The sequence below is a fragment of the Erinaceus europaeus genome, chromosome 9 (assembly GCF_950295315.1).
Source record: "Erinaceus europaeus chromosome 9, mEriEur2.1, whole genome shotgun sequence".
Classification (NCBI taxonomy): Eukaryota; Metazoa; Chordata; class Mammalia; order Eulipotyphla; family Erinaceidae; genus Erinaceus; species Erinaceus europaeus.
Genome location: NC_080170.1, coordinates 50,145,530 through 50,173,289, shown reverse-complemented (window position 1 = coordinate 50,173,289; position 27,760 = coordinate 50,145,530). Strand labels below are relative to the sequence as shown.

Below are 27,760 nucleotides of genomic sequence, written 5' to 3'. Positions count from 1 at the left end.
ACAGGACTTTGCCTCTCATAACTAACAATGGCATTAGAGCTGTAAGCATGGTTTCCTCCAAACCATACTTAAGTTTTGTTGATGAGAAGAAAATATATTCTAAAACACATTTTTAAATAATCTCAATTGTAACATGGAAGTCATAGTACCTAAGAATACGTAAATATAAAAAGCTCAATGTAGGGAGTCGGGCTGTAGCGCAGCGGGTTAAGCGCAGGTGGCGCAAAGCACAAGGACCAGCATATGGATCCCGGTTTGAACCCCGGCTCCCCACCTGCAGGGGAGTCGCTTCACAAGTGGTGAAGCAGGTCTGCAGTGTCTATCTTTCTCTCCTCCTCTCTCCATTTCTGTCCTATCCAACAACGACAACAACAATAAAACAACAAGGGCAACAAAAGGGAAATAAATAAATAAAATATTTAAAAAAAGAGCTCAATGTAAACATGGTCAAGAATTAACAGTTTTGTTCTAGTTTTTTATAGTAATTAGCTTCAGCATACTATTACAAATAACAAAACCAAATAAAAACACCCATAAAAAATATAAGTCACTTGATTTCGCTCACCTGTGGTCTTCTGAGTTTCTAGTGATTTTCCTTTGTAAGTATTAAATAAGCTGAGTGTTGCATACTTTTTTCCATCCTTTGCTTTTGTATTCTGACCTGACTTCTCCGACATTTCGGTGGAAACTCATCGAGTCCAAAACCTGCCGCACCCCTTAACAGTAGTCTTGAAGATGCACATAAGAACAAAAGACAAGGAGAAAAATTAGGACCTCATTAACTGACTAAAATCTTTTACTAATTTCCATTGTTCACATTAGGTACAATAAAATTATAGAAAATGAAGTTAATCTTAAATTATCAACACTAACTCCACAGATTTAAAGCTGCTAAATTCCAATGACGAAACATGACAGCATTTATGAGTGCACATTATTACTCACATGGTGTAAACAATTGCCTATAAGAGAGAAAAAGTTTTCATTCATACTGAGAAATGGTTTTTAAAATAGTAAACATTTTACTATTTTATAAATACTTATCACTAAACAGATGACTAGAGTCATCAGCTTATACATGACAAGAAGACAGAATTTCCCTAAGCATGCTTACATTTTCAATCAATGTGTATCAAAACAAAGTTCTATTAATTTAAACTTAAAGGATATTCTATTTTTTTTTTGTATTCTGAAAGGGTTAAAAATGGTATGTTTTTAGGTGTAAGTCAATCCTGTTTTTATGTTTTACAGCACCAGGAAAAACTGTATGCCATAACAACATCACTGAAATCAATATAAGTGAAATAAAAAGGGAAAACTATGGCTTAGTGTACCTACTGCTTAAAAATAAAATACACATTTGGAAGGAAAGAGCGAGAGAGAGAGAAGGGGAAAGTAACCTGAAATAGTGTTCCACCACTCATGAAGCTCCCCCCTCCACAGGAGGCTTGAACCCTCATCCTTGTGCACAGTAGTATGTGTGCTCTACTGTAGTACCACCACCCAGTCCAAGAAAATGTTTTTCTTTACACAGAGATGTAGGGATAGCCGGCATAGTAAGAAATAAACAGGGTCAGGCTGTAGCGTAGCATATTAAGCGCACATGGCGTGAAACTTAAGGACTAGCATAAGGATTTGAGCCCCCAGCTCCCCACCTGCGGAGGGGGGGGGTCACTTTACAGTGAAACAGGTCTGCAGGTGTCTCTCTTTCTCTCCTCCTCTCTGCCTTCCCCTCCTTTCTCCATTTCTCTCTGTCCTATCTGGCAATAACATTAATAACAACAATAATAATAACCATAACAATGATAAAAACAAGGGCAACAAAAAAGAAAAATAAGATATTTAAAAAAAGAAACAACTGATAGTAGTGAAGAACAATGTAATAATACAGCTAATAATGTCAGAACAAAGTAAGCACAGCATCAACTGAGTTTTTGTTTCTGGGGTTGATAAGACAGTTTAAGGTTCTTGTGGCAACAAAGCTAATCATTAGATAATAGAGACGAAAATCAACTGGAAAGGAAAAAACACTGTCTTGGATAAAAAACTCAAAGTAAAAACTGTCAAATGAACAATATCTCACGCTAAAACATGCAGTAATCATTAAATAGAGGAATGTTCTAGCTTAAGTATTTCCATTGTAATTTACAAGGTAAGAAATTGTATCTGGGGCTAGGCAGTGGCATACCTGGTTAAATGCATACAATACAGTGCTCAAAGACCCGGGTTCAAGCCCCTGGCCCTCACCTGCAGAGGGAAAGTTTCACAAGCAGTGAAACAGGGCTGCAGGTGTCTGTTTCTCTCCCTATCACCCCCTTCTCAACTTGATTTCTAGCTGTCTCTAGCCAAAAAAAAAAAAAAAAAGATAATTCAAAAATTTTATCCAAAGAGTCAAGAAAACCAGAAATTGATGATTTAAAAATGAGAAAAACAGGGGCCAGAGAGCGGGGCACCTGGTTGAGTGCACACTTTACCATGCACAAGGATAGACCTGAGTTCCAACCTGCAGCACAAGTGGTGAAGCAGTGCTGTTGGGTCTCTCTTCCTCCCTCTCCGCTCTCAATTTCTCTCTATCCTCACAAATAAATATATTTTTAAAAAGTACCTAACAAGGACAATAAAAGGGAATAAATAAATATTAAGCAACCCAAAATGACCTTGGGTCCATGCTCCCAGAGGGATAAAGAATGGGAAAGCTATCAGGGGGAGGGGATGGGATATAGAGATCTGGTGGTGGGAATTGTGTGGAGTTGTACCCCTCCTATCCTACGGTTCTGTTAATGTCTCCTTTTTAAAATAAATAAATTAAAAAATAAATAACTAAATATTTAAAAAGTGCCAGGAAAACTATATATATACACGGAGATGAATTAAGGGGTAATTTTTTTAAAGCAAAAACCCCCCAAAATTAATTTGGGCCCAAAGCAAAAACAAGTGAAAAAACAAAAACGTTGTTCACCTTTCTGAAAAAAAAGGGACAGTTTCACAGGGGAATTCTGCCTGTCATTTAATTCCCAAGAACATTTACAATGTCCTAGAGATAGAGCTTGGCAAATCAAGGCTGACTGGTCAAATTCAGACTACAGCTACTTTGTATGGCCTATAAACTAAGAATGACATAAAATTAAACAGTGTAATTAATACAAACCTTTTAAGAATTATATAATGTGCTAAAATATACATCAAGAGACTCATATTTTGATATGTACTTATTGAACTGGAAAATACAAGAGACAAGAGTCTGCTTTCACAGTTCTTATTTTCTAGTGTGTTAGTATGCCAAGAAAGGGTATAAATTAGGGAATCACTAAAAGCTTCTCTGAGGAATTATTTTGAATCTAATGGAGGGGTTACTTCAAAGCTGAAAAGAGAGTAAAGTGTAAACACCCTAAGGTTCTGATAGGCTAATCATATTTTTTAAAAAAACCTGGTGATACAGAGAAGCTAATAAAAAGGGGCAGTTTTAAAAGGAAAAGATTAAACGATGTAGGCCTATCAGGATTTAAAATTTTACCTTTGGAAAAACGAGAAACCATTAGATTCTGAGCAGGAGAGTTAAAAAAAATACCATTTTTAGTATAGCAGAAAATTATAAGAGGCAAAGGGTAGGAGGGAAGAAATGCTATAATACAACATCCTAAGCAGATGATGCTGTGGCGACCAAGAGGCAAGGAAGCAGCTCAGTGTGCAGAGCACAGGAGGTGTGAATTTCAGTTTCAACCTCCAGCTCCGCATATACAGAAGGGTTCTGGTCTCTTTCTCCCCCTCCCTCTGATAAAATATATATTTTTTCTTTTTTAGTGGAGAGTAGATAAATGAGGTTAGAAGAGAGAAATCAAGGATAATCTAGATCTTTTTATTGATGTGGATAAGACCAAAATGAGGGAAGATAGGTGAATTAAGAGCTATTTTAAAAATGAGCTTGCCCCCCCGTCCAACTGACTCTTTTAAAAGACCTATTTTTCTTTTTGTTGCCCCCCCTTTTTAAATCGTCGTTGTGGTTATTATTATTGTTGTTATTGATGTTGTCATTGCTGGACAGGACAAAGAGAAATGGAGAAGAGGGAAAGATGGGGAGAAAAAAACACCTGCAGACCTACTTTACCACTGGGAAGCAGACCCCCTGCAGGTGGGGACCGGAGGCTCCAACTGGGATCCTTATGCCAGCCTCTGTGCTTCACGCCATGTGCCCTTAACCTGCTGCACTACAGCCTGACCCCCCCCACACACAGACTCATCTGAAAACTATGAGTAAAATATTTTGACCTATACTCTGTATACAGAAGGCCCCAAGTCAGCTCTCCATTATGTCATTAAAGGAAAAAATATATACTATAGGTTAACAAAGAAAAAACAGTCGATGAGTAAAACATGACTTATCCACCAAGTAATTTGTGATACATAAAAAAAAAAAAAAAAAATCAAGAAAAAGTAATTTACTACCAACACATTACAAAATAACATCAACTGAACATAACACCAAACTGTCATCTCTACACAGAGACAGTATGTCTTTTTCTTTTTCTTCTTCCTCTTCTTCTTCTTCACTTATTCCCCCCTTCTAGTGTCCAATATAGGAGTTGTTCTGGTTCTATCACAAATATTTTAAAGATAATCTATGTCCAGGTCCTAGGCAAGAACAATTAAACCTGAATTGTCAATAGTAATCTTTGAAAATTTTCTAAAGTTTTCTAAGTATAGGCACAGGTAAAGTTACTAAATAACAAACAAAGCCACCACTGCCACCATACAACCCAATGGAATTCTGTAATGTCTCCAAGGTCAGGAAGAGCTGTTAGACGGGAAAGTAAATCAAAAAACCTCAATTGCATGGCTGTATTCAACAGACCTACACCTCAACTATATAATTAGTAATTCAAAAATCTTTGAAAGAGCAAGCTCAAGAGAAGCAGAATTCTCAACTGGCCTACTTCTGAATTAAAAGTCACAGCAGACCAAAAGAACAATAGCCTCTACTTGTGCCATTAAAAAAAAAATCTAAATGCTTCTGTTATTTATACATTTATAAGACTACTTTTATATTAGTGTCCCGTTTAATGATGTACCTAGATATCTAAAGAGCTATGGGTCAGTCTACAAAAAGGCATTTTGAGTCAGAAATCCCCTTCTACAGAACATGAGACAATGTTCACAGAAGAGATAAACATCAATGCCAAGTAACCCCAATCTACAGTATTACTCTCTTTTTAATTTGAGTGAGAGAGAAACTGAGATGTAAGGGAGACAACTGCAGCACTGCAGCACTATTTGTGAGGTTTCTGCCCCTGAGGGTGTGGCGATCAGGAGCACCGAGGTTCTTGCACATGGTAACATGTATTTAACCAGATGTACCACTGCCTGGCCCTGGTATTTCTTTTCCAAAGATGTACATGAGAGAAGGGTAGGAAAGAGAACTAGAGCATTAATCTGCTGTATGCGATAGCAGATGCAATGTTTGAAAAGACCTGGAGATGCTGGGGATTGAACCTGGGGCTTCATACATGCGAAGCATGTGCTCTACCACTGAGCTACAGCCCCAACCCTATGCTACTTGATCAATCTTGATTACATTTTTAAAATACAGCTTTTTGACCCAAAATACTCTAGGACTCTTATTTGTCTTGCTTTTATCTAGTGAATTGGAAGGACTAGAACATTTAATGTGCTTCAAATCAAGAAGCTAAATCTAAAAATAAACTTTTAAGGAAGTTTTTGTTTGGGGGAGATGGGTGTTGAAGCACTTGGTTAAGTGCACAGTCACCATTCTCAAGGATCCAGGTTTGAGCCCTGCTTCCCATCTGCAGAGAGAACACAGTGAAGCAGGTATGCAGGTCTTTCTCTCTCCCTGGCTGTCTCACCTTCCCTCTCAATTTCTTTCTGTCCTCTCAAGGAAAAAGCAGAAAGGAAAAATGGGTGGTAGGTGTGGGGAATTCATAGTGCCAGTGCTGAGCCCTAGTGGCAATAAAAAATCAATAAAAGTGGGGTATGCATGTGAATGAATGGTCATTCAGGAATGTGCTGAATGTCTTTGCTCTACTTAGAAGTTTCAGTTAAAATTTGAATAATAAAAATGCTTTTTCTGAAATTTATATATATGTAATTAGTCTTCCCCGTCTTTGTCAGCAACAGTTACCATTCAAAATACAAGGCCCAGTACATGGCACAGTAACTTGAGGTTGAACTCGGGTGCAGAAGATCGTAGGTTCAGTTCCTGCTGGTATGAGTGACAGCACTGCTTTATAAATCTAATGGGACTATAATAGTTCTACAGAGTTTTCCGTTTATTGCACTTGGTTTGGTTACTGTGCTCAATTTTGAGCTTCATAAAGACAAACATTAAGGGTTAAGTGCAGGTGGTGAAAAGTGCAAGGACCGGTGTAAGGATCCTGGTTCAAGCCTCCGGCTCCCCACCTGCAGGGGAATCAGGTGAAGCAGGTCTACAGGTGTCTATCTTTCTCTCCCTGCTCTGTCCTATTCAACAACGACGACAACAATAATAACCACAACAATTAAACAAGGGTACAAAAGAGAATAAATAAATGCTAAAAAAAAAAAAAAAAAAACATTAAAATAACCAAACTGGATACAGAGAAAAAACTCTGTTCGGTTTATCCATAGGTGGAAAAACAAGCTATCTTATATAAAAAACAGCACCTTAAAAAAAAAAAAGAGAGAGAGATCAGGTGGTGGTGCAGCTGGTTAAGTACATGTATTACAATGCACAAGGACCTGGGTTTGAGCCCCCCCCCCCCATCCTCACCTGTAGGGGGAAAGCTTCATGAGTGGTGAAGCAGGGCTGTAGGCGTCTCTCTTTTATCATTCCCTTCCGTTTGGCTATCTCTATCCAATAAAGATAAGTTAAAAAAATTTAAAAAAGAAGAAAAGGGGTTGAGGCATGTCGAAGATGGTGCTTCTAAGAAATAGCAGACATCCCTCCTTGCCTTTCACTGTGGTAACATCCCCAGAACCCTTAAAAAAATTTTTTTTTAAAGAGAGAATGGTTTCTTTGTAAGAGTGAAAAGGGCTCTGAAAACAAAGCTGAATTCAAATACAGTTGACATAAGTAAAGAGAAAATGTGGGCCAGTGAGAAAGCATAGTGGTTATGTAAACACACTCACACCTCCCTCCTCACCTACTTCCTATTATACTTCCCTCAGTCACTCCAAAGCTAATCTTATCAAAGTAAGGACTACAAAAGTTGAGTAAGGGCAAGAGACTGGCATACTTTAATGATAACTCTTTAGTTTCTATCAGGCCACCCCATCAGCTGGGGCCCTGCATTCGGGAAGTCCTGAGATTCCCAAACAGACATGACTGACCTAGACCTAGAATAAATCCCTTTCTCCATTGTTACTGGTCATCTCTATCAGGAACAATACAATAGACCCCTTCGTGGGTCCCCATAGGACCTTGCCCTCAACATGGATCAACAATGGTAGGGAATGTTCCATCCTCCGAAGGGAGGATGGACAACATACTCTATGCTACACCTGAGGAAGATGGGTTGATATTGAGACAGCTTAGGATGTTCCTACTCATGACCACAGAATGCGAGCTCAGATCTACAGGGATTCAGAGGCTCCTAAGCCGAATATGGGCCCCAGATCAGATCAAATCGATGAGGTTTACAGTCAACAATATTTATACACTTTCCCCATATCTGGGAGCTATTCTCTTCCCTGATCCAGCTTTCTGGTCCTTTTTCCAGCCATGGAATCATCTCCCCAGACAATAACTTGGATCCAACTGCATATCAGATGTCAGGCTCAGGAAAACAAATAAACAAACACCCACACTAGCATAGTCATGGGCCCTTCGGAATATAACTAAAAGGGGCCTACTAGCTATCTACAAAACAGAGACCCTCCAAATCTTCATCTACAATATTCTAGCCTTTAGGTTCATGATTAGTCAACAATTTGTTAGGCTTTATGTTAACTCTTCTTTCAGCCACCAGGTTCCAGATGCTGCTGTAATACCAACCAGACCTCCCTGGGCAGACAACCCCACCAATGTGTCACCATTCACCAGAGCCCCGCCCCACTAGGGAAAGAGAGACAGGGTGGGAGTATGGATCTACCTGTCAACGCCCATGTTCAGCAGGAAAGCAACTATAGAAACTAGACCTCCACCTTCTGCACCCCATAATGACCCTGAGTCCATACTCCAGAGGGATAAAGAATAGGAAAGCTATCAGGGGAAAGGATGGGATACAGAGTTCTAGTGGTGGGAATTGTGTGGAGTTGTACCCCTCTTATCCTGTGGTTTTTGTCAGTGTTTCATTTTTAGAAATTAAAAAAAAAAAAAAACCTGGAAAAAACAAAACAAACAAACAAAAAAAACCCCACTCACACCTGAGGCTCAATCCCTGCCACCATAAAGCAGAACTGAGCAGCTCTAGTAAAAACAAAGAAATAAATGTGATCTCTAGGTGCTAAGTGTTCAAATAGTTGGATGATATTAAAATAAATGTTTCATCAATGTTGATGACTGACTACAATCTAAGTCACCACAGCATTCAAGCAAAAGTAAAAGCTAAGTCTTGGTGAGAATGTTTTAAAGATAATTCTTTTAAAAAATATATTTTAATGAGATAAAGGGAGAGGGAAAGAGAGGCACAAGCCCCTCTTCCCTCACCCCCTTACCACACACTAGAGCACTGTTCAGCTCTGGTGCTGGGGATTGAACTGGGACCTCAGAGCCACAGGCACAAAAGCCTTTTTATAGCCCTAAAGATATTCCTATTTGTGGAAGAGGTGATTGGTCACTTCCAACTCTAAATGTTAAAATCAGTAATTCTAAACTTAGAGACACCAAGTATACATATATTTACAAGAACACTGCTCAGCTCTAGTTTATGGTGGTTGGGGGACTGAACCTGGAACCTGAACCTTAGGCATGAGAGTCTGTTTGCATAACCATTATGCTATCTATCCCTGCCCATGACACCAAAAATTTTTTATATTTATTTTATTTTAATTAATTAATTTATTTATTTTTATTGGGGAATTAATGTTTTACATTCAACAGTAAGTACAATAGTTTGTACATGCATAACATTCCCCAGTTTCCCATATAACAATACAACCCCCACTAGGTCCTCTGAATCCAACACCAAATATTTTTAAGATTACATTTACTGTTTTAATAGTAAAACTAAGAATACTACCATATGCTGACTATCATCTACAGAAAACACTTCCGCAAAAGCACTGAAAATTGTCATTAAAAAAAAAGTGCAATATAAATAAATCTGTTGTTGGAACCTGAAACATGTGATTAAGCTTCTAGAGCAGAAGAAAGCCTCAGCAACCAGAAATGTAGTTATCAAATCTAGCAAAAGTTTTTTTTTACAGTATTTTAAAACTCCACATTCCACAATTACTTCTCTTAAAACTGATTCAGCTTATATCCTATTCCCAATACCAGAAGCTAGGTGTTTTTAAAAAACATTTATGACACAAGTTATTTCCCTAGTCATTTCACCTGTGGTCTGTACAATACCTTCTAGTTTGTTCGAAGATTTAATTAATAGTGTGCATAAAGTTCTTAAAATGGTGTCTGACAATAAATGACAATGCTCCAAAATTTATATACTATAAACCAAAGCATAGTGATGGGTTGATGATTATTTTTATAACTATCTCTCTCCCCCCATATATATATATGCCCATTTTTTTAAATCTCTTTATTGGGGGAGAGTTTACAGTATACAGTAAAATACAATGGTTTGTACATGCATAACATTTCCCAGTTTTCTACATAACAATTCAACCTCACACTAGGTCCTCCTCTGCCATCATGATCCAGGACCTGAATCCCCAAGTCCCTAGTTTTTCCCCTTCGGATCTTGTTTTTCAACTTCTGTGAGATCATCCCATATTCATCCTTCTCTTTCTGTCTTATCTCACATGATTCCTTCAAGCTCCATCCAGGATGGGATGAAGAATGGGAATTCATCATTCTAAAGTTCTTATTTATTCATTCCCTTCTTGTGGCCTTTGTTTTACTGTTGTAGTTATTGATGTCGTTGTTGTTGGATAGAACAGAGAGAAATAGAGGAGGGGAAGATAGAGAGAGGGAGAGATAGATAGATACCTGCAGACCTGCTTCACTGCCTGTGAATTGACTTCCCTGCAGGTGGGGAACTGGGGGCTCGAACCGAGATCTTTATGCTTGGTCCTTGTGCCACCTGTGCTTAACCCACTACACTACTGCCCAACTCCCTGAATTCATCATTTTTAAAATAGTATTCCATTATATATATATCACAGCTTACTGAGCCATTCATCTGTTGCTGGACACCCGGGTTGCTTCCAGGTTTTGGCTATTACAAATTGTGCTGCTGTGGACATAGGTATAGAGAAATTTTTTCGGATGGGTGTTTGGTTCCTTAGATATTATATTCCCAGGAGAGGATTTGCAGGGTCATAGGGTAGGTCCATTTCTAGCCTTCTGTTGGACCAACTGACATTCCCACCAGCAGTGCAGGAGGGTTCCTTTGTCCCCACAACCTCTCCAGTATTTGTTGCTACTATCTTTACTGGTGTATGACATTCTCAAAGGAGTGAAGTGGTATCTCATTGTTGTCTTTATTTGCAATTCTCTGACCATCAATGACTTGGGGCATTTTTTCATATGCTTGTTGGCCTTTTGGATCTCTTCTATGCAGAATATTCTGTTCATATCCTCTCCCCTTTTCCCCCTTTTTTGGATGGGGTCATTTGTTTTCTTGTTGCTGAGCTCTTTATATGTTTTAGTTAATAGCCTATTGTCTGATATACGGCATGTAAAGATCTTCTATTCTGTAGGAGGTCTCTTTGTTTGGGTGGTGGTTTCTTTTGCTGTGCAGAAGCCTTGAAAGTTGATGTAGTTTCATTGGTTTATTTTTGATTTAGTCTTCTTTGCAATTGTATTTGTATCAATGAAGATGCCTTTAAAATTTAGAGGGAGGGAGTTGGGCAGTAGTGCAGCTGCTTAAACGTGCGTGGCGAAGCGGCAAGAACCCGCTAATGATCCCCCGGCTCCCCACCTACAGGGGAGTTGCTTCACGAGCAGTGAAGCAGGTCTGCAGGTTGTTTATCTTTCTCTCCTCTGTCTGACCCTCTTTTCTCCATTTCTCTCTGTCCTATCCAACAACGACTACAACAATAAAAAACAAGGACAACCAAAGGGAAAATAAATAAGTAAATATAAAATAAAATTTAGAGGGATAAGTTCTCCCAATATTTTCCTTTAAGTATTTGATACCTTCTGGTCTAACATCTAAGTCCTTGATCCACCTGGAATTTACTTTTGTGTCTGGTCAAATATAGTGGTTCAGTTTCATTCTTCTGCATGTTTCAGCACAATTTTTCCAACACCATTTGTTGAAGAGACTCCTTTCCCTATTTAATGGTCTGGACACCTTAGTCAGAGATTAATGTCCATAGGTGTGGGTCTATTTTATAATTTTTAATAGACAAATCTACCTACCTATGTTTCTCACATGTCATAAACTATTCTTGTCTTTAAAATTATTATCAATAGTTAATTTACCAGGAGAGTATCTTAGCTTCCAAAATCCAATTGAGATTGGTTTATCAGTTGGGAGATAAACCTACTTGTGTATCTTTACTGTAGCACAAGCTCCATGAATCTGGCAAAGCTCAGAACTAAAAGAAATGCATTTTCCTTCATCTAAAGTTTCACAATTCATATATTGATATAATCCACCTGGTTTCAAAAGAAATTCTTTTCCTGCTTTTAACATACTCTATCTCTAATACTGTACTTCTTCAACTAAGAAGAAAATTAAAGCCTAACATAAAAAAAATCATTTAAAACACAGGCCAACGGTTCAGCCTATTCGAATTCCAAGCTGCGTTTAAGTGCACATGATACAAAGCGCAAGGACTGGCAGAAGGATCCGGGTTCGAAGCCCCGGCTCCCCATCTGTAGGGGAGTCACTTCACAGGCGGTAAAGTAGGTCTGCAGGTGTCTATCTTTCTCTCCTCCTGTCTTTCCCTCCTCTCTCCATGTCTCTCTGTCCTATCCAGTGATGATGACAACAATAATAATCACAACAACAACAAAAACGCAATAAGGACAACAAAAGGGAACAAATAAATAAACAAAAAGAATTCCAAGCTGCATGCCCGAGGCCTCAGATTCAATTGCTGGTGACACCTTATGCTAGAGCTGTGCTAAGCAGTGCTCTGGTTCCCTCCCCCCACGCCAGCTTATAATATATAAATAAATCTGGAAAAAAAGGTCAAATTACACTTATATTGTAAATCTAAAATTTAAAACTAAAATATGATAATGCACCATACTTTATTATTTCTGAGTGTGAATATCTAAGCTACAACATCCCTCTTCAAAATACATGAATAAACTGGAATGCTATACTGTTCAACCACTTAGTCCATTCTAGTAAAAACTTGTAATTTTAGGGGCCAGAGAGATAGCACAATGGTTATGCAAATAGACTCTCATGCCTGAGGCTCCAAGGTCCCAGCCTCACCATATACCAGAGCTGAACAATGGTGCTCTAGTTAAAAACAAAACAAACAAACCCACTTTTTTTTTGTTCTTAATAACCACTTTCCTCTCCTCTCCTCTCCCGGATCAACTAGGAATACCAAAGGAGACCACCCGGACCGAAAACAAGACAGGACTATAATGACCACAGGAACCCAGTAAATCACCCGTGAGTACAAACACGCGTGGCTGGTGATAGAGAGGAGAGAGGGGCCTAAGGAGAGATTAAGTGACTGCTAACAGTTCGACAGTTTGTCAGTGGAGACACCACCTCCAGTCTGCTCCACCAACAAGGGGACAGCTGAAGGGAGGAAAGGACTCCCCAGAGACTCACCAAGTACAACTCTGAGTCTCCATTGCTACTACCCTCAGAATCTGGAGCAGCGACAGGGAGGGACACCAGGGCACAGAGATCTAACCGGGAAACTCAGGAGAAGACCTATACCTCGGTGGCATAGCTGAAGGGCTGTGAAAGTCTCTTTGCATAACCACTGGATTATCTCTGCCACACCCTGCTTTATCTCTTGGTCAGGAGTCATTGATTAAGCCAAGAAGCCTATTGATAGTTTAAAAGCCCTCAGGCTACCATAGCCTACAGGGGAAAAAAAAAAAGGCTTTTACACCACTGAACTCCAACTCAGGGATTGAAAAAACTGTTAACTTATATAAAATGGTTAAAACAACAAGAAAAAATAATGGAGACTCGAACCAGGACAAGAGTCCAGCTAAAAGTCCTCCAGAGGGCGAAGCACAAAACAACGAGTTCAACATCCAAACATTAGCTAAGGAAATAATAACAGGAGTGAGTAAAGAATTTGAAAAAATTGTAATCAGAACTGAAGGAACAACAAATGAGAATACGGAAGAAAATTCTAATAATCTCATGGTTATTAGAGAGCTGAAAGCTGAAATTGCTGAGCTAAGAAGGCAACTAGCTGAACAAACTAAAACAGTATCAGAGCAGGGCAACAAAATAGATGAACTCCAGAAAGCAGTAGAGGGCAGAGAGAATAGAATCAATGAGGCTGAAGACAGAATTAGCAAGATTGAGGATGAATTAGAGACAACTAAAGAAGAAGTAAGAGATCTCAAAAAGAGATTAATAGATGCTGAAAACAACAAGAGAGTCCTATGGGATGACTTCAAAAGAAACAATATACGCATTATTGGCTTACCAGAGGAAGAAAGAGAAGGGGAGGAAGAAAGCGTTCTCCAGGCCATAATAGCTGAAAATTTCTCTAGTCTAGACAACACCAAAGACATAAAGATTCAAGAAGCCCAGAGGGTCCCAAACAATTAACCCAGACCTAAAGACACCAAGACATGTCATACTTAGATTGGAAAGGAATAAGGATAAAGAAAGGATCCTCAAGGCTGCAAGAGAAAAACAAAGAGTCACCTACAAAGGAAAACCCATAAGATTAGCAGCAGACTTCTCCATACAAACACTACAGGCCAGAAGAGAATGGCAAGATATCTATCGAGTGCTCAATGAGAAAGGCTTTCAGCCAAGAATACTATATCCTGCTAGATTGTCATTCAGACTAGATGGAAGCATCAAAACCTTCTCAGACAAGCAACATTGAAGGAAGCAACCATCACCAAGTCTGCCTTGAAAGAAGTTCTGAAAGGTTTCCTATAAACAACCAGACCACCACAAATAGAACATATATCAAAACACTCTAAAACTCTACAAGAATGGCGTTAAAATATCTTCAATCTTTGATATCAATAAATGTGAATGGCCTGAATTCACCTATTAAAAGACACAGAGTAGGAAGATGGATCAGAAAACACAACCCAACAATATGTTGTCTACAGGAAACTCACCTAACGCAACAAGACAAACACAGACTTAAAGTGAAAGGATGGAAAACTATCATTCAAGCCAATGGCCCACAAAAAAGGGCAGGAACAGCTATTCTCATATCTGACATGATAGACTTTAAAATAGATAAGATTAAAAAAGATAGGAATGGACACTACTTAATGCTCAGAGGATCAGTCAATCAAGAGGACTTAACAATTATTAATATCTATGCACCCAATGAGAAGCCATCTAAATACATCAAACTTCTACTGAAAGAGCTACAGCAATATATTAACAGTAACACAATCATAGTAGGGGACTTCAACACCCCACTATCTCAACCTGACAGATCATCCAGGAAGAAAATCAGTAAAGACATAAGGGAGCTAAATGAAGAGATAAACTAGAACTATTGGACATTTTCAGAGTCATTCATCCCAAGAAACTGGAATACACATTTTACTCAAATCCACATGGATCATTCTCAAGGATAGACCATATGTTAGGCCACAAAGACAACATCAGCCTATTCAAGAGCACTGAAATCATCCCAAGCATCTTCTCAGACCACAGTGGAATTAAACTAACACTTAACAATCAACAAAAGATTAGTAACAGTGCCAAAATGTGGAAGCTCAACCGTACACTTCTTAACAACTTCTGGGTCAAAGAGGAAATCAAAGAAGAAATCAAAATGTTTTGAGAGTTCAATGAAAATGAAGACACAAGCTATCAAAATATTTGGGACACAGCTAAAGCAGTCCTAAGAGGGAAGTTCATAGCTATACAAGCACACATTAGGAAACAAGAAAAGGCACAAACAAACAGCCTGATTGCACATCTTAAAGACCTAGAAGAAGAACAACAAAGGAACCCTAAAGCAACCAGAAGGACAGAAATTACTAAAGTTAGGGCAGAAATAAATAACATTGAGAATAGGAAAACCATACAAAAGATCAATGAAAGTAAATGTTGGTTCTTCGAAAGAGTAAACAAAATCGACAAACCTTTAGCCAGACTCACAAAACAAATAAGGGAGAAGACCCAAATAAATCGGATAGTAAATGAAAGAGGAGATATCACAACAGACACTGCAGAAATTCAACATATCATGCGAGGCTTCTATGAACAACTATATGCCACCAAGTTAGAGAACCTGGAAGAAATGAATGATTTCCTAGATACCTACCAACTTCCAAAACTAAGTAAAGAGGAAGTGGATAATATGAACAGGCCCATCACAGCTAATGAAATTGAAACAGTTATCAAAAATCTCCCCAAAAATAAAAGTCCTGGACCAGATGGTTTTACAAATGAATTCTACAAAACTTTCAAAGAAGAACTAATACCTCTACTTTTAAAAGTCTTCCAGAAGATTGAAGACACTGGAATACTCCCTGCCAGCTTCTATGAAGCCAACATCACCCTGATACCAAAAGCAGACAGGGACACAACCAAAAAAGAAAACTACAGACCAATATCTCTGATGAACATAGATGTGAAAATATTGAACAAAATTCTAGCCAACCGGATACAGCAGTATATCAAAAAGATTGTTCATCATGACCAAGTGGGGTTTATCCCAGGCATGCAAGGTTGGTTTAATATACGTAAATCAATCAATGTGATCCACCACATCAACAAAAGCAAACCAAAAACCACATGGTCATATCAATAGATGCAGAGAAAGCCTTTGACAAAATACAACATCCCTTTATGATCAAAACACTACAAAAAATAGGAATAGATGGAAAATTCCTGAAGATAGTGGAGTCTATATATAGCAAACCTACAGCCAACATCATACTCAATGGTGAAAAACTGGAAGCATTTCCCCTCAGATCAGGTACTAGACAGGGCTGCCCACTATCACCATTACTATTCAACATAGTGTTGGAAGTTCTTGCCATAGCAATCAGGCAGGAGCAAGGAATTAAAGGAATACAGATTGGAAGAGAAGAAGTCAAACTCTCCTTATTTGCAGATGACATGATAGTATACATGGAAAAACCTAAGGAATCTAGCAAGAAGCTTTTGGAAATCATCAGGCAATACAGTAATGTGTCAGGCTATAAAATTAACATTCAAAAGTCAGTGGCATTCCTCTATGCAAACACTAAGTTAGAAGAAATTGAAATCCAGAAATCAGTTCCTTTTTCTATAGCAACAAAAACAATAAAATATCTAGGAATAAACCTAACCAAAGAAGTGAAAGACTTGTATACTGAAAATTATGAGTCACTACTCAAAGAAATTGAAAAAGACACAAAGAAGTGGAAAGATATTCCATGCTCATGGGTTGGAAGAATTAACATCATCAAAATGAATATATTACCCAGAGCCATCTACAAATTTAATGCTATCCCCATCAAGATCCCTAGCACATTTTTTAGGAGAATAGAACAAATGCTACAAATGTTTATCTGGAACCAGAAAAGACCTAGAATTGCCAAAACAATCTTGAGAAAAAAGAACAGAACCGGAGGCATCACACTGCCAGATCTCAAACTATATTATAGGGCCATTGTCATCAAAACTGCTTGGTACTGGAACATGAACAGACACACTGACCAGTGGAATAGAATTGAGAGCCCAGAAATGAGGCCCCACACCTATGGACATCTAATCTTTGACAAAGGGGCCCAGACTATTACATGGGGAAAGCAGAGTCTCTTCAACAAATGGTGTTGGAAACAATGGGTTGAAACATGCAGAAGAATGAAACTGAATCACTGTATTTCACCAAATACAAAAGTAAATTCCAAGTGGATCAAGGACTTGGATGTTAGACCAGAAACTATCAGATACTTAGAGGAAAATATTGGAAGAACTCTTATCTGCATAAATTTTAAAGACATTTTCAATGAAACGAATCCAATTACAAGGAAGACTAAGGCAAGTATAAACCTATGGGACTACATCAAATTAAAAAGCTTCTTCACAGCAAAAGAAACCACTACCCAAATCAAGAGACCCCTCACAGAATGGGAGAAGATCTTTACATGCCATACATCAGATAAGAGTTTAATAACCAACATATATAAAGAGGTTACCAGACTCAACAACAAGACAACAAATAACCCCATCCAAAAATGGGGGGAGGAATTGGACAGAATATTCACCACAGAAGAGATCCAAAAGGCTGAGAAACACATGAAAAAATGCTCCAAGTCTCTGATTGTCAGAGAAATGCAAATCAAGACAACAATGAGATATCACTTCACTCCTGTGAGAATGTCACACATCAGAAAAGGTAACAGCAGCAAATGCTGGAGAGGATGTGGGGTCAAAGGAACCCTCCTGCACTGCTGGTGGGAATGTCAATTGGTCCAACCTCTGTGGAGAACAGTCTGGAGAACTCTCAGAAGGCTAGAAATGGACCTACCCTATGACCCTGCAATTCCCCTCCTGGGGATATATCCTAAGGAACCCAACACATCCATCCAAAAACATCTGTGTACACATATGTTCTTGGCAGCACAATTTGTAATAGCCAAAACCTGGAATCAATCCAGGTGTCCAACAACAGATGAGTGGCTGAGCAAGTTGTGGTATATATACACAATGGAATACTACTCAGCTGTAAAAAATGGTGACTTCACCGTTTTCAGCCGATCTTGGATGGACCTTGAAAAAATCATGTTGAGTGAAATAAGTCAGAAACAGAAGGATGAATATGGAATGATCTCACTCTCAGGCCGAAGTTGAAAAACAAGATTAGAAAAGAAAACACAAGTCGAACCTGAAATGGAATTGGAGTATTACACCAAAGTAAAAGACTCTGGGGTGGGTGGGTGGGTGGGGAGAATACAGGTCCATGAAAAATGATGAATGAAATAGTGGGGGTTGTATTGCAAATGGGAATCTGGGGAATGTTATGCATGTAAAAAAAAAAAAAAAGAGGTAGAAACGCAAAGCAGAAATTGACTGAGTTTGGAGTATGGCACCAAAGTAAGAAAGCAGAAGTATACTAGAGTTTGCAGTGAGTACCTCCCTAATACTTCCTCTCCACTTTTCCAAGCTTTGGGTCCATGATTGTTCAACAGTTTGGCTTTGTATGTTAACTCTCTTTTCAGTCACCAGGTTCCAGGTGTCATCAGGATGCCGGTCAGACTTCCCTGGATTGAAGACACCACCAATGTGTCCTGGAGCTCAGCTTCCCCAGAGACCCATCCTACTAGGGAAAGAGAGAGGCAGACTGGGAGTATGGACCGACCAGTCAACGCCCATGTTCAGCGAGGAAGCAATTACAGAAGCCAGACCTTCTACCTTCTGCAACCCTCAATGACCCTGGGTCCATGCTCCCAGAGGGATAGAGAATGGGAAAGCTATCGGGGGAGGGGGTGGGATATGGAGATTGGGCGGTGGGAATTGTGTGGAGTTGTACCCCTCCTACCCTATGGTTTTGTTAGTTAATCCTTTCTTAAATAAAAAAAAAAAAAAAAAAAAAAACCACTTTCCTAGTGTCCCCACTATTTTTGATACTGTTCTAAGTGTAGCTTCTCATGTCTCCTAAGGAGACTTTCAGAGCACTGGCCTTCACAGAGTCTCTGTGAAGACACATTTAGTGCAGTATTGATGACTTGGGAAAGAGAGGAGAGGTGGGGGCTCAATACCCCTTGAGAGGCTGAAGACTCTATAGAGGAGGTATTTCACTTTTTATTTTCTCTTTCAGCCTGGCATCTCTGTGCAGTGCAGACTGCATAACCATATATGATAGCCCTGCACTTTTAGATCACGCATTTTAAAAGAGGAAGGGTGAAAGTGTAGCAATGCACCAACAACTGTACTGCAAACCATTAATCTCCCAATTAAAAAAAAAAAAAGACAATGGATGGAAGACCAGTTATAAACTTCTCTAGACAGTCATTATTTCCTACCTTATATACCTTCCTTCTAGCAGTACTAATTCCCATTTGATCAAGTTATCCCACTGGAGGTTTTCCAAACTTCTGGCCTTCCATAAACCCAACTCCTACTTGAGGAATATTTCATGGGGAAAGAAAAAAATATGTAAAATACTATTTTATAAATAAACATGTAAATTTTTCTTGTAGAGTTACTTAATTAAAAGGATAATACATGGTTTGAATATGAAATAAAAACCATAAATGATAGTTTGGGGCTTATCAGCTACTGGGAAATCCATGCACTTGGACTCTAGGTCAATGAGTCAAAGATAACTAACTGAACACATTTCTTAACTCCTTTAAAAGATGTGTTTATATGACAGAAGAGTTCAGAGTGAATGGAGTAAACCTCAGGCCTCAGGCATAAATTCCTGTACTAAACTACTTCTCAAGATGGAAAGTTAGCTATGAAGGAGGAATAAAATACTCTATCCTCCAGGCAGGGAGATTGCATAATGGTTATGCAAACAACTCTCATGCCTGAGGCTCCAAAGTCCCAGGTTCAACCCCCTGCACCACCATAAACCAGAGCTGAGCAGTGCTCTGGTGTTTGCTTCTCTCTACATCTAAATAAGTAAAATATTAAAAAATAATAAGCCACCCTCACATGCAGCTTGGACAGAAAGAAATAATCTAAGACATGTCATTAGCTCAGTGCTTGCCATAATATTGCTTAATAAATACTAAAATTATTCGTGGTCCGGGAAGTGGTGCAGTGGATAAAGGGTTGGACTCTCGAGCATGGGGTCTTGAGTTCAGTCCCCAGCAGCACATGTACCAGAGTGATGTCTAGTTCTTTCTCTCTCCTCCTCGGCCTCTCATTAATAAATAAATAAATAAATAAAAATATAAAAAAAAAGAAAAGAAAAAATATTCTTCAATCTCTTCTGATCATCATGCTTTCACTTACAGTCAACTGGGCACTTGATACTATAGAAAGTTTTCCATTTATAAATTTCCTTTACCTTCTTACACACCTTTACTATTATCTTTTGGCAGAACACAAAGATTACAAGACATCTTTTAATTCTGACCCTTATGATTATGATGATCTTGGCAGTGGGAATCGAAAGTCACATTCCTCTAATTCATAGGGACTTAAAAAATTGAAAAATTATCTTAAAAATTTATTTACTATGAGAGCACAAATAACAACGAGGTCTAGGACTAGAGCATCACTCAGCTCTAGCATAAGGTGGTGCCAGTGATAGAACCTGTGGCCTCTAGGTCTCAGGATGAACTATTTTACCAGTCCTGATTTTGGAATTAAGAGAGACAAGACAGTAGCCAGGACTCAGGTTCAAGCCCCTGCTTCCCACCTGCAGAGGGAAGCTCCATGATTGGTGAAGTGGGCTTGCAGGTATCATCCTCTTTCTGCCTCCCCAACCCCTCTCAGTTTCTGTCTCTATCCAATAAATACATTAAGCAGACAGACCTGAGCACCATTTACTATGTTCTTTGAAAAGGGTGGGAGGAGCATGCAGGGATTGAACCCAGGGCCTCAATACTCAGTTCTACCACTGAGCCACCTAGCCAGCATTCCAACATTTTTTAATGTGGAAGGAAAACCTAATGCAAAGCTCACAATGACTATTACACAAATTATTTTTCTAGGACAGGGGAGATAGCACAGTGATTATACAAAAAGACCCTGAGGTCTCAGGTTCAACCCCCAGCACCACCATAAGCCAGAGCTGAGCAGTGTAAGGATAAAATAAATAAAATTTCCTAAAGTCAGGCCCATGCTCAACTTCACCACTCCTGATGGTTTTTTATTCAGATGGGGGGGTGGGGGAATACCACAGCACCTTCCATATAGTGCTAGGGCTTACACCTTAGCTATGTCCTACAAGCTGGACATCCTACCCAGTGAGTAATCCCTCCAGTCCTGATACTATATTAATAGGTTAAATGGCAATGTTCTACTTCACTAAGATATCAGTTTGTTGAACCTCAGTTGTGGGGGCAATTCTTTCACGTTTCCTAATATCAGTAAGTTGCAGGTATAGACCAACAAGCTATAAAGCAGTGAGAACATGGAAAGTCCAGCAAAAAGAAAACAAATATCGGGGCAAAGATAAATAAAAATTACTAGATAGCACTCTATTTAAATACTCAACAGTGGCTGTTTATACATAAGTGCTATACAAATGCTAGTAATAGCTCACTTTTCTTTAACTTAGCAGACCTAACAGCATCACATAGGGATGAGAACAGCAATAAATTTTATTGCTACTTTGTGTTCAGATTTTAGATAAATGACCTGAACTGCTAGCAAGTATGTGCACACACAGAACCAAAAATATGATGGGCATTCTGATAACTTATATTAAAGCAAAATAAGAACAAATATAACTGGTAAACAAAAAAAAAAGTTAGTTTATATTTAGCCTTTCTGGAGAGGGAAAGTTACATAACAAAGTCTGTTAAAAACTGCTCTGCAGAACACTCTTACTCAGAAGATATATTCTGAGTGATATCTCAATGGTATTACTGAGCAATTTAAACATCATGATTTAGAAAATGTATTAATTTGCAAGACTTCTGTTTAACAGTTAACAGATAAACTTTCACTGTACTCATGGAGTGAGAGGTCTCATTTTCCTGCAAGTTAGTCACAAATCAGTCAGATACAATTTTTGTATCTCTTTCCTACTAAGATGGCTCTGTCCCAATCTGTTTAACATTCCATCTGTGAGCACTCCATACCTTACATGAATGTGGCATATATAGTGTTCACAACACAAATCACTCAACTGATTTATAAAAGTGAAGTAGTGTTTGAGGAACAGAAGATAAATCCTCTGAGGGAGAGAAGGACCTAACATAGTCATAAAAGGCATTTTGCAGAAAGGATAATGAGAAGGGGTGGGAAACTGAAGCTAAGATGAGGGAAAATTTCTGCTACTTTCAGTTATGTACAATATAACGGTTATAGGTCCTACTGCAGAGCATTACAAAAAAATGCAAATGGGTCCAGGCAGTGAGTGGCACATCTGGTTGAGCACAAGCGTCCCCCATGCACAAAGACCCAGGTCCAAGTCCCTTCATGGAGTAAACTTCACAAGTGGTGAAGCAGTGCTGCAGCTTTCTCTCTCTCCATCTCCCCCTTCTATTTCTGTCTCAATTCAATAAATAAACAAAATATTAAAAACAAAAAAATATATAATTAAAAGGCCAATGAAGGAGGTCAGGTGGTGGCACACCTTGTTGAGGGCACATGTAAAAGGACCCAGGTTCAAGCCCCAAGCTCCTAGTCCTCACTTGTAGGGGGAAAGCTTTGAGTGGTAAAGCAGTGCTGCAGGTGTCTCTATTGCCTCTTCCCCTCTCCATTTCCCTTAGACTTTACTCAACAAAGTTTTATATATATATATGTAATATATATATATATTATTTGTATGTATCCATCCAGTTACATAAGCTCACCTAGGAAGACTCTAGCTTTGTTATGCACATGACCCAGGGGGAGCCTGATGGGGCGAGGAACTGGACTGACAGGAGGATGTGTTCTTTCCCTCCTTCTAGAGGGATATTAAGTCATACCAACAGTTACAAAAATGCAATTAAAGATATTAATGAATAAAAATTTCAAAAGAGAAATATTGTGTGGCCTGGCAGTGGCATACCTTGTAGTGTACACAGAAGCACGCACTATTATGTGCTTAACTGAGTCCCTGGGGAGTCAGGCTGTAGTGCAGCAGGTTAAACGCAGGTGGCGCAAAGCACAAGGACCAGCATAAGGATCCCGGTTCGAGCCCTGGCTCCCCACCTGCAAGGAAGTCACTCCACAAGCGGGTGAAGCAGGTCTGCAGGTGTCTATCTGTCTCTCTCCATCTCTGTCTTCCCCTCCTCTTTCCATTTCTCTCTGTCCTATAGAACAACAACGACAACAATAAAACAAGGGCAACAAAAGGGAATAAATAAATATTTAAAAATAGTAAGAAGAAGAACTGAGCTCCTTTGCAGAAAGGAAGTTTCACAATAAGTGAAACAGTACTGCAGGTATCCCCTCCCTTCTCAATTTGTCTCTATCCAAAAATAAAGTAAAAAAAAGGCAAGTATTTATGTTTTCAAAGAATATATACCTTATTCTGATAATGAAGATCACTCTGTGCTCGGAAAAGACTATTTCCCTTTATTTGATAGGGCAGAGAAATTGAGAGGGGGTGGGGAGGGACACCTGCTTTACCACTCACTAAACTTCCCCTCTGCAGATGAGGCCAGGGATTTGAACTCGGGTTGGCAAGTGTGTGCTCAACCAGGAGCTTCATTACCCGGCCTCTGGAATAGAATATTTTTCTTACCAATACCCTGTCACTCTCCACTATTGAAGCTTACGCTATGTACTGAACACAGCTAAAGTTCTTTGCTCCACACCAAGTTTTAGGGTAGTTACTAATATTGATATTTACACTATCTCCATTTTAGAGATGGGGAATAGTTTTTTTTAATTGATAATACAGATCAGATATCAGAAATGCTCAATTATATTGGATACTAGAGTTAGGATTTTACTCAACTGGTCTTTAAATGAAAAACGTTAAGAAAACTACCCTTCATACCATTCCCAAAGTAGCTATTACTCATGGTTGACACCTTGTAACACTTTAACCATGGCATGCAACACTGTTACTAAATAAAGTCAAGTGAAAGGAAAACTAGATGATGCTGCCTATTGTTTAGCTACTATAGTCCATAAAATTACAAGGAACAGATGGGTGGTTTTATGATTTTGAACATTTCTTCAAGTTTAGTCAGTTTGGTTCTGAACCTATTAAGCACCAATAACTGCTAGGTTACTTTGGCCATATTACTTTTGTTTTCTCAGATTTCACTCCCTTTTGTGTGTATTATGGGATTGACTTGTCTAAAAGCACGGTAAGAGACTTACTGTGCGATTAATAAACTGTATGTAAAAGGAGATCATTTCTGTGCATTTCACATAGTAGAAAAATCCTAATAGCTGGGAAGTACAGTTTCCTACTAGAACAACACAAAAAAACCAGAAGGCTTACATTCTGATTTTTTTTCCCTTTTAAATCAGAGCACCACTTAGCTCTGGTTTGTGGTGGTGCGTGGGGGATTGAACCTGGGACTTTGGAACCTCAGGCACAAGAGTCTCTTTACATAACCAGTAAGTTATCTTCCCCAGCCCAAAAGCCAATATTCTGAAAATTCCATCTCAGTACTGGGGGAAATTTACTGTTTGATCCTAAACTAAACACAAAACAATTGAATCTAGTCCTTATTTTTTAAAGTGATGGATCTATCGGGGACGGGTGTGTGTGGTCCAGAACAGATGCTGCAGCGCTCGGTGTGACACACACCTAAAAATGGCTCCAGTCAGAGCAGCATCTTCACCAATGGAGGAAGAGGTGGCATCTACTTTTTAACCAATGCTTGCGTCAGGCGGGGTCGGGTCACTCCAGCATTTTTATTCACAGATGCACGCACGGAAGGATTTCCTTTACAACAAAGCTGCTTTCTCGGGGCTTTCCAAAAGAAAGTCTTCCAGCCTAGTTGCCTACTGTACAATTCTCCGCGCCCCACGAGGGAGGAATCTCTTGACTCTGACCCAAGCGAGGCCTATGCGGAAATCCGGGGAGCTCTGGAAGTCAACACTTCCAGAAAGTAGGAAACCTCTCTCTCTCCAAATTAGAAGCTACGGACCCCGTCCCCCTTTAAAGGAAGCGCGCGCGCGCACACACACACACACACATACTCTCAGGCAGGCAAAGGGAACCGGCGTTCATCTTGCTGTGCCCTCTCCCCCTCCATCCACTCATTTGCCCCCCACCCGGCCCCCAGTCCCTTTTCTCCCAATGGGGGGATGGTCGTCATCAAACAGGATCCTCGCGGATGGGGGAGGGGAAGCAGGGTGGGATTCGCTGTGCAGGGATTGGGGGTGCGGGTGGACAAGTTGAAGGCCGGTCCGCACCCTCCGTGGAAGCCGGGGGCGGCACGGCCCGCGGGTCCTCTTGTTCCCCAGCCCCAGCGGTCTAGGGGGCGACGGGGGAGGGGTCTCTACCAAAGTGCATCAGCAGAGCCCACGCACTACGCAACACGGCCTCTCTGCCCCCGCCTCGCTCCAGGCCCTACCTGTGAAAGGAGAGGGGGCTCCAAAGCCCCCCCGGGGTAGCGAGGGGGGGTCCCCGCTGCCCTCCGGGGCGGGGGGTTCCTAACCCAGTCTCTTCTCCCCCTCCTCTCGCTCCGTGTGGAGACAACACGAGTGTCATCAATTGTCGGGGGAGGGCGCCGTCATTTCCCTCCCTAGCAAACACCCCGCGGCCTCCCTGCCCGGAGGATGGAGAACTCCTTCCGCATGGCCCGCGCCAGCGCGCCCCCCGGCCCGTCACCGCCCCGCACCTCGACCACATGGGGTCGGTCGCAGCCCGTTTTCCGACCCTCCGCCCCTGGCAGGGCCCTCTGCTCCCCCAGCTTCGACGAGGCTCTTCCGGGGAACAGGGGGCGCCGTGCTGGCCGGGAGGGGGGGAACCCAGCCCGCCACCCCTCGCCCGCAGCGCCGGCCTCGCTCTCCTTACCCGCCAGGGCGAGCGTCGAGCTGGGTGCACACCTCTAAAAGCCCCGCGGGCCGGGCTCTGGAGCCGGACGGGAGGCGCGGCAACGATGGAGTGAGGACCTGCCGGTCGGAGACGAGAGGAGCGCACAGACGGACGAACGAACGGCCAGAACACTAGGCGGCCGCAGACAGGCCGAGAGCGAGGGAGAACAAGAAGCAAGATGGCGGCCCGCCAGCCCCAACGTAGTACGTCACGCCGCGCCGGACGCACGGCAGAATGGCGCCGCTCCGCCCTCCGGCGCCTAGACGCAGGTCATGTGACGCCTCCGTGGCGTCCCGGAACCTGCAAGCAGTTCTTAGCGCCCTCTGCTGGGCCTAGGCCTGGGCCTCCGTAGTTCCGGCGGTCAGATTTCCCGCTGCTTTGAGGCGGAAGTTTGAGCTCTTCCCCTCAGACTCAGGAAACGCCAGGGTTATACCTTAGCGGGTGGGTGTGAATCCATTTCTAGATAGTGGGTAGTTGTGCGAATAGATCCAACCCGTGTTTTGACAGTATGCATCAAAATTGACTGTAACTTTTAATCTTTTTAAAAAATATTTATTTATAAAATGGAAACATTGATAAGATCATAGGATAAGAGGGGTACAATTCCCACCACCAGAACTCCGTATCCCACCCCCTCCCCTGATAGCTTTCCTATTCTTTATCCCTCCGAGAGTATGGACACAAGGTCATTGTGGGTTGCAGAAGGTGGAAGGTCTGGCTTCTGTAATTGCTTCTCTGCTGAAGATGGGCCTTGACAGATCGATCTGTACTCCCAGCCTGCCTCTCTTTCCTTAGTGGGGTAGGGCTCTGGGGAAGCGGAGCTCCAGGACACATTGGTGGGGTCGTCTGCCCAGGGAAGTCTAGTTGGCATCATGGTGTCATCTGGAACCTGGTGGCTGAAAAAAGTGTTAAGATATAAAGCCGAGTGCCTGGTCTCTCTGATGCCTGCAGCATCCTGTATAGATTCAGAGAAAGGCTGGCAGTCAGCTGGGTGATAATCATCCAAGACAGAAGAGACCAGCATTAAAGGGGCCGAGTCAAGGGCCTGAGCACAGCCCAAGTGGGAGGAAAGTGAATATAGTTAGTGTGGATGCCGAGGGGCCCTTCAATTACACTGTCTTCACTTTCCATTCTCTCTTCCTCTGCATTTCCTTTGCTCTGTCTCCTAACTGCTTTTTTATAAAAATCAATAAGAATATTTGGTGCAGGAACTAAAAATGCTCATGGACCCAGATTATAATATTATTTGTCAAGTTAAAATTTTACTCTGAAAATGCCAATTGGAAAATATTTTAAGTCCAAAGACTAGTAGAGAAAATAAATCCATTACATGATATTCTAACTTCCTCCACATGTAGAAAAAAAAAAAAGATATAAAGCCGAACAAATTGTTGACTAATCATGAGCCTAAAGGCAAGAATATTGCAGATGAAGATTTGGGGTCTCCGTTTCCGAAATAGCTAGTAGGTCTATTTTAGGTGTATTCCAAAGGGCCCGTGACTTTACTAGATTTTGCCTCAGCCTGACATCTGATATGTAGGTGGACCCAAGTTATTGTCTGGGGAGATGATGTCATGGCTGGAAAAAGGGCTAGAAAGCTGGGTCAGGGAAGAGAATAGCTCCCACATATGGGGAAACTGTATAAATATTATTGACTGTAATCCCCATCTATTTGATCTGATCTGGGGCCCATATTCAGCATAGGAGCCTATGTGACCTCTGTATCCCTGTAGGTCTGAGCTCCTATCCTGTGGTCATGAATAGGAACGTTCCAAGTTGCACCCATTTCAGGACCCATCTCCCTCATGTGGTAGAGTATGTTATCCAACCTCCCTTCAGAAGATGGAACATTCTCTACCACTGTTGATCTACATTGAGGGCAAGGTCCATTATGTTGTTCCTGTTGGAGATGACCAATGACAGTGAAGACAGGGAATCTACTTTATTTTATTTT

General features: G+C 40.7%; 1 protein-coding gene across 10 annotated transcripts in view; it reads right to left on the bottom strand.

Moving 5' to 3' along the window:
* PRRC2C (proline rich coiled-coil 2C) overlaps positions 1-26,005 on the bottom strand; it is an 86,477-nt gene extending 60,472 nt beyond the window's left edge. For 8 of the 10 annotated variants that reach the window (XM_016189151.2, XM_016189153.2, XM_016189152.2 and 5 more), the window contains exons 1-2: positions 25,786-26,005; positions 566-728 (exon numbers count right to left, since the gene is read on the bottom strand). In XM_016189151.2, the coding sequence (XP_016044637.2) occupies positions 566-677 (112 nt within the window). In that variant the 5' untranslated portion in view covers positions 678-728; positions 25,786-26,005. The remainder of the gene's footprint in view (positions 1-565; positions 729-25,785) is intronic. The other 2 variants (XM_016189156.2, XM_016189157.2) reach the window with 1 other exon arrangement.
* Between the last annotated feature and the right edge of the window lie 1,755 nt (positions 26,006-27,760).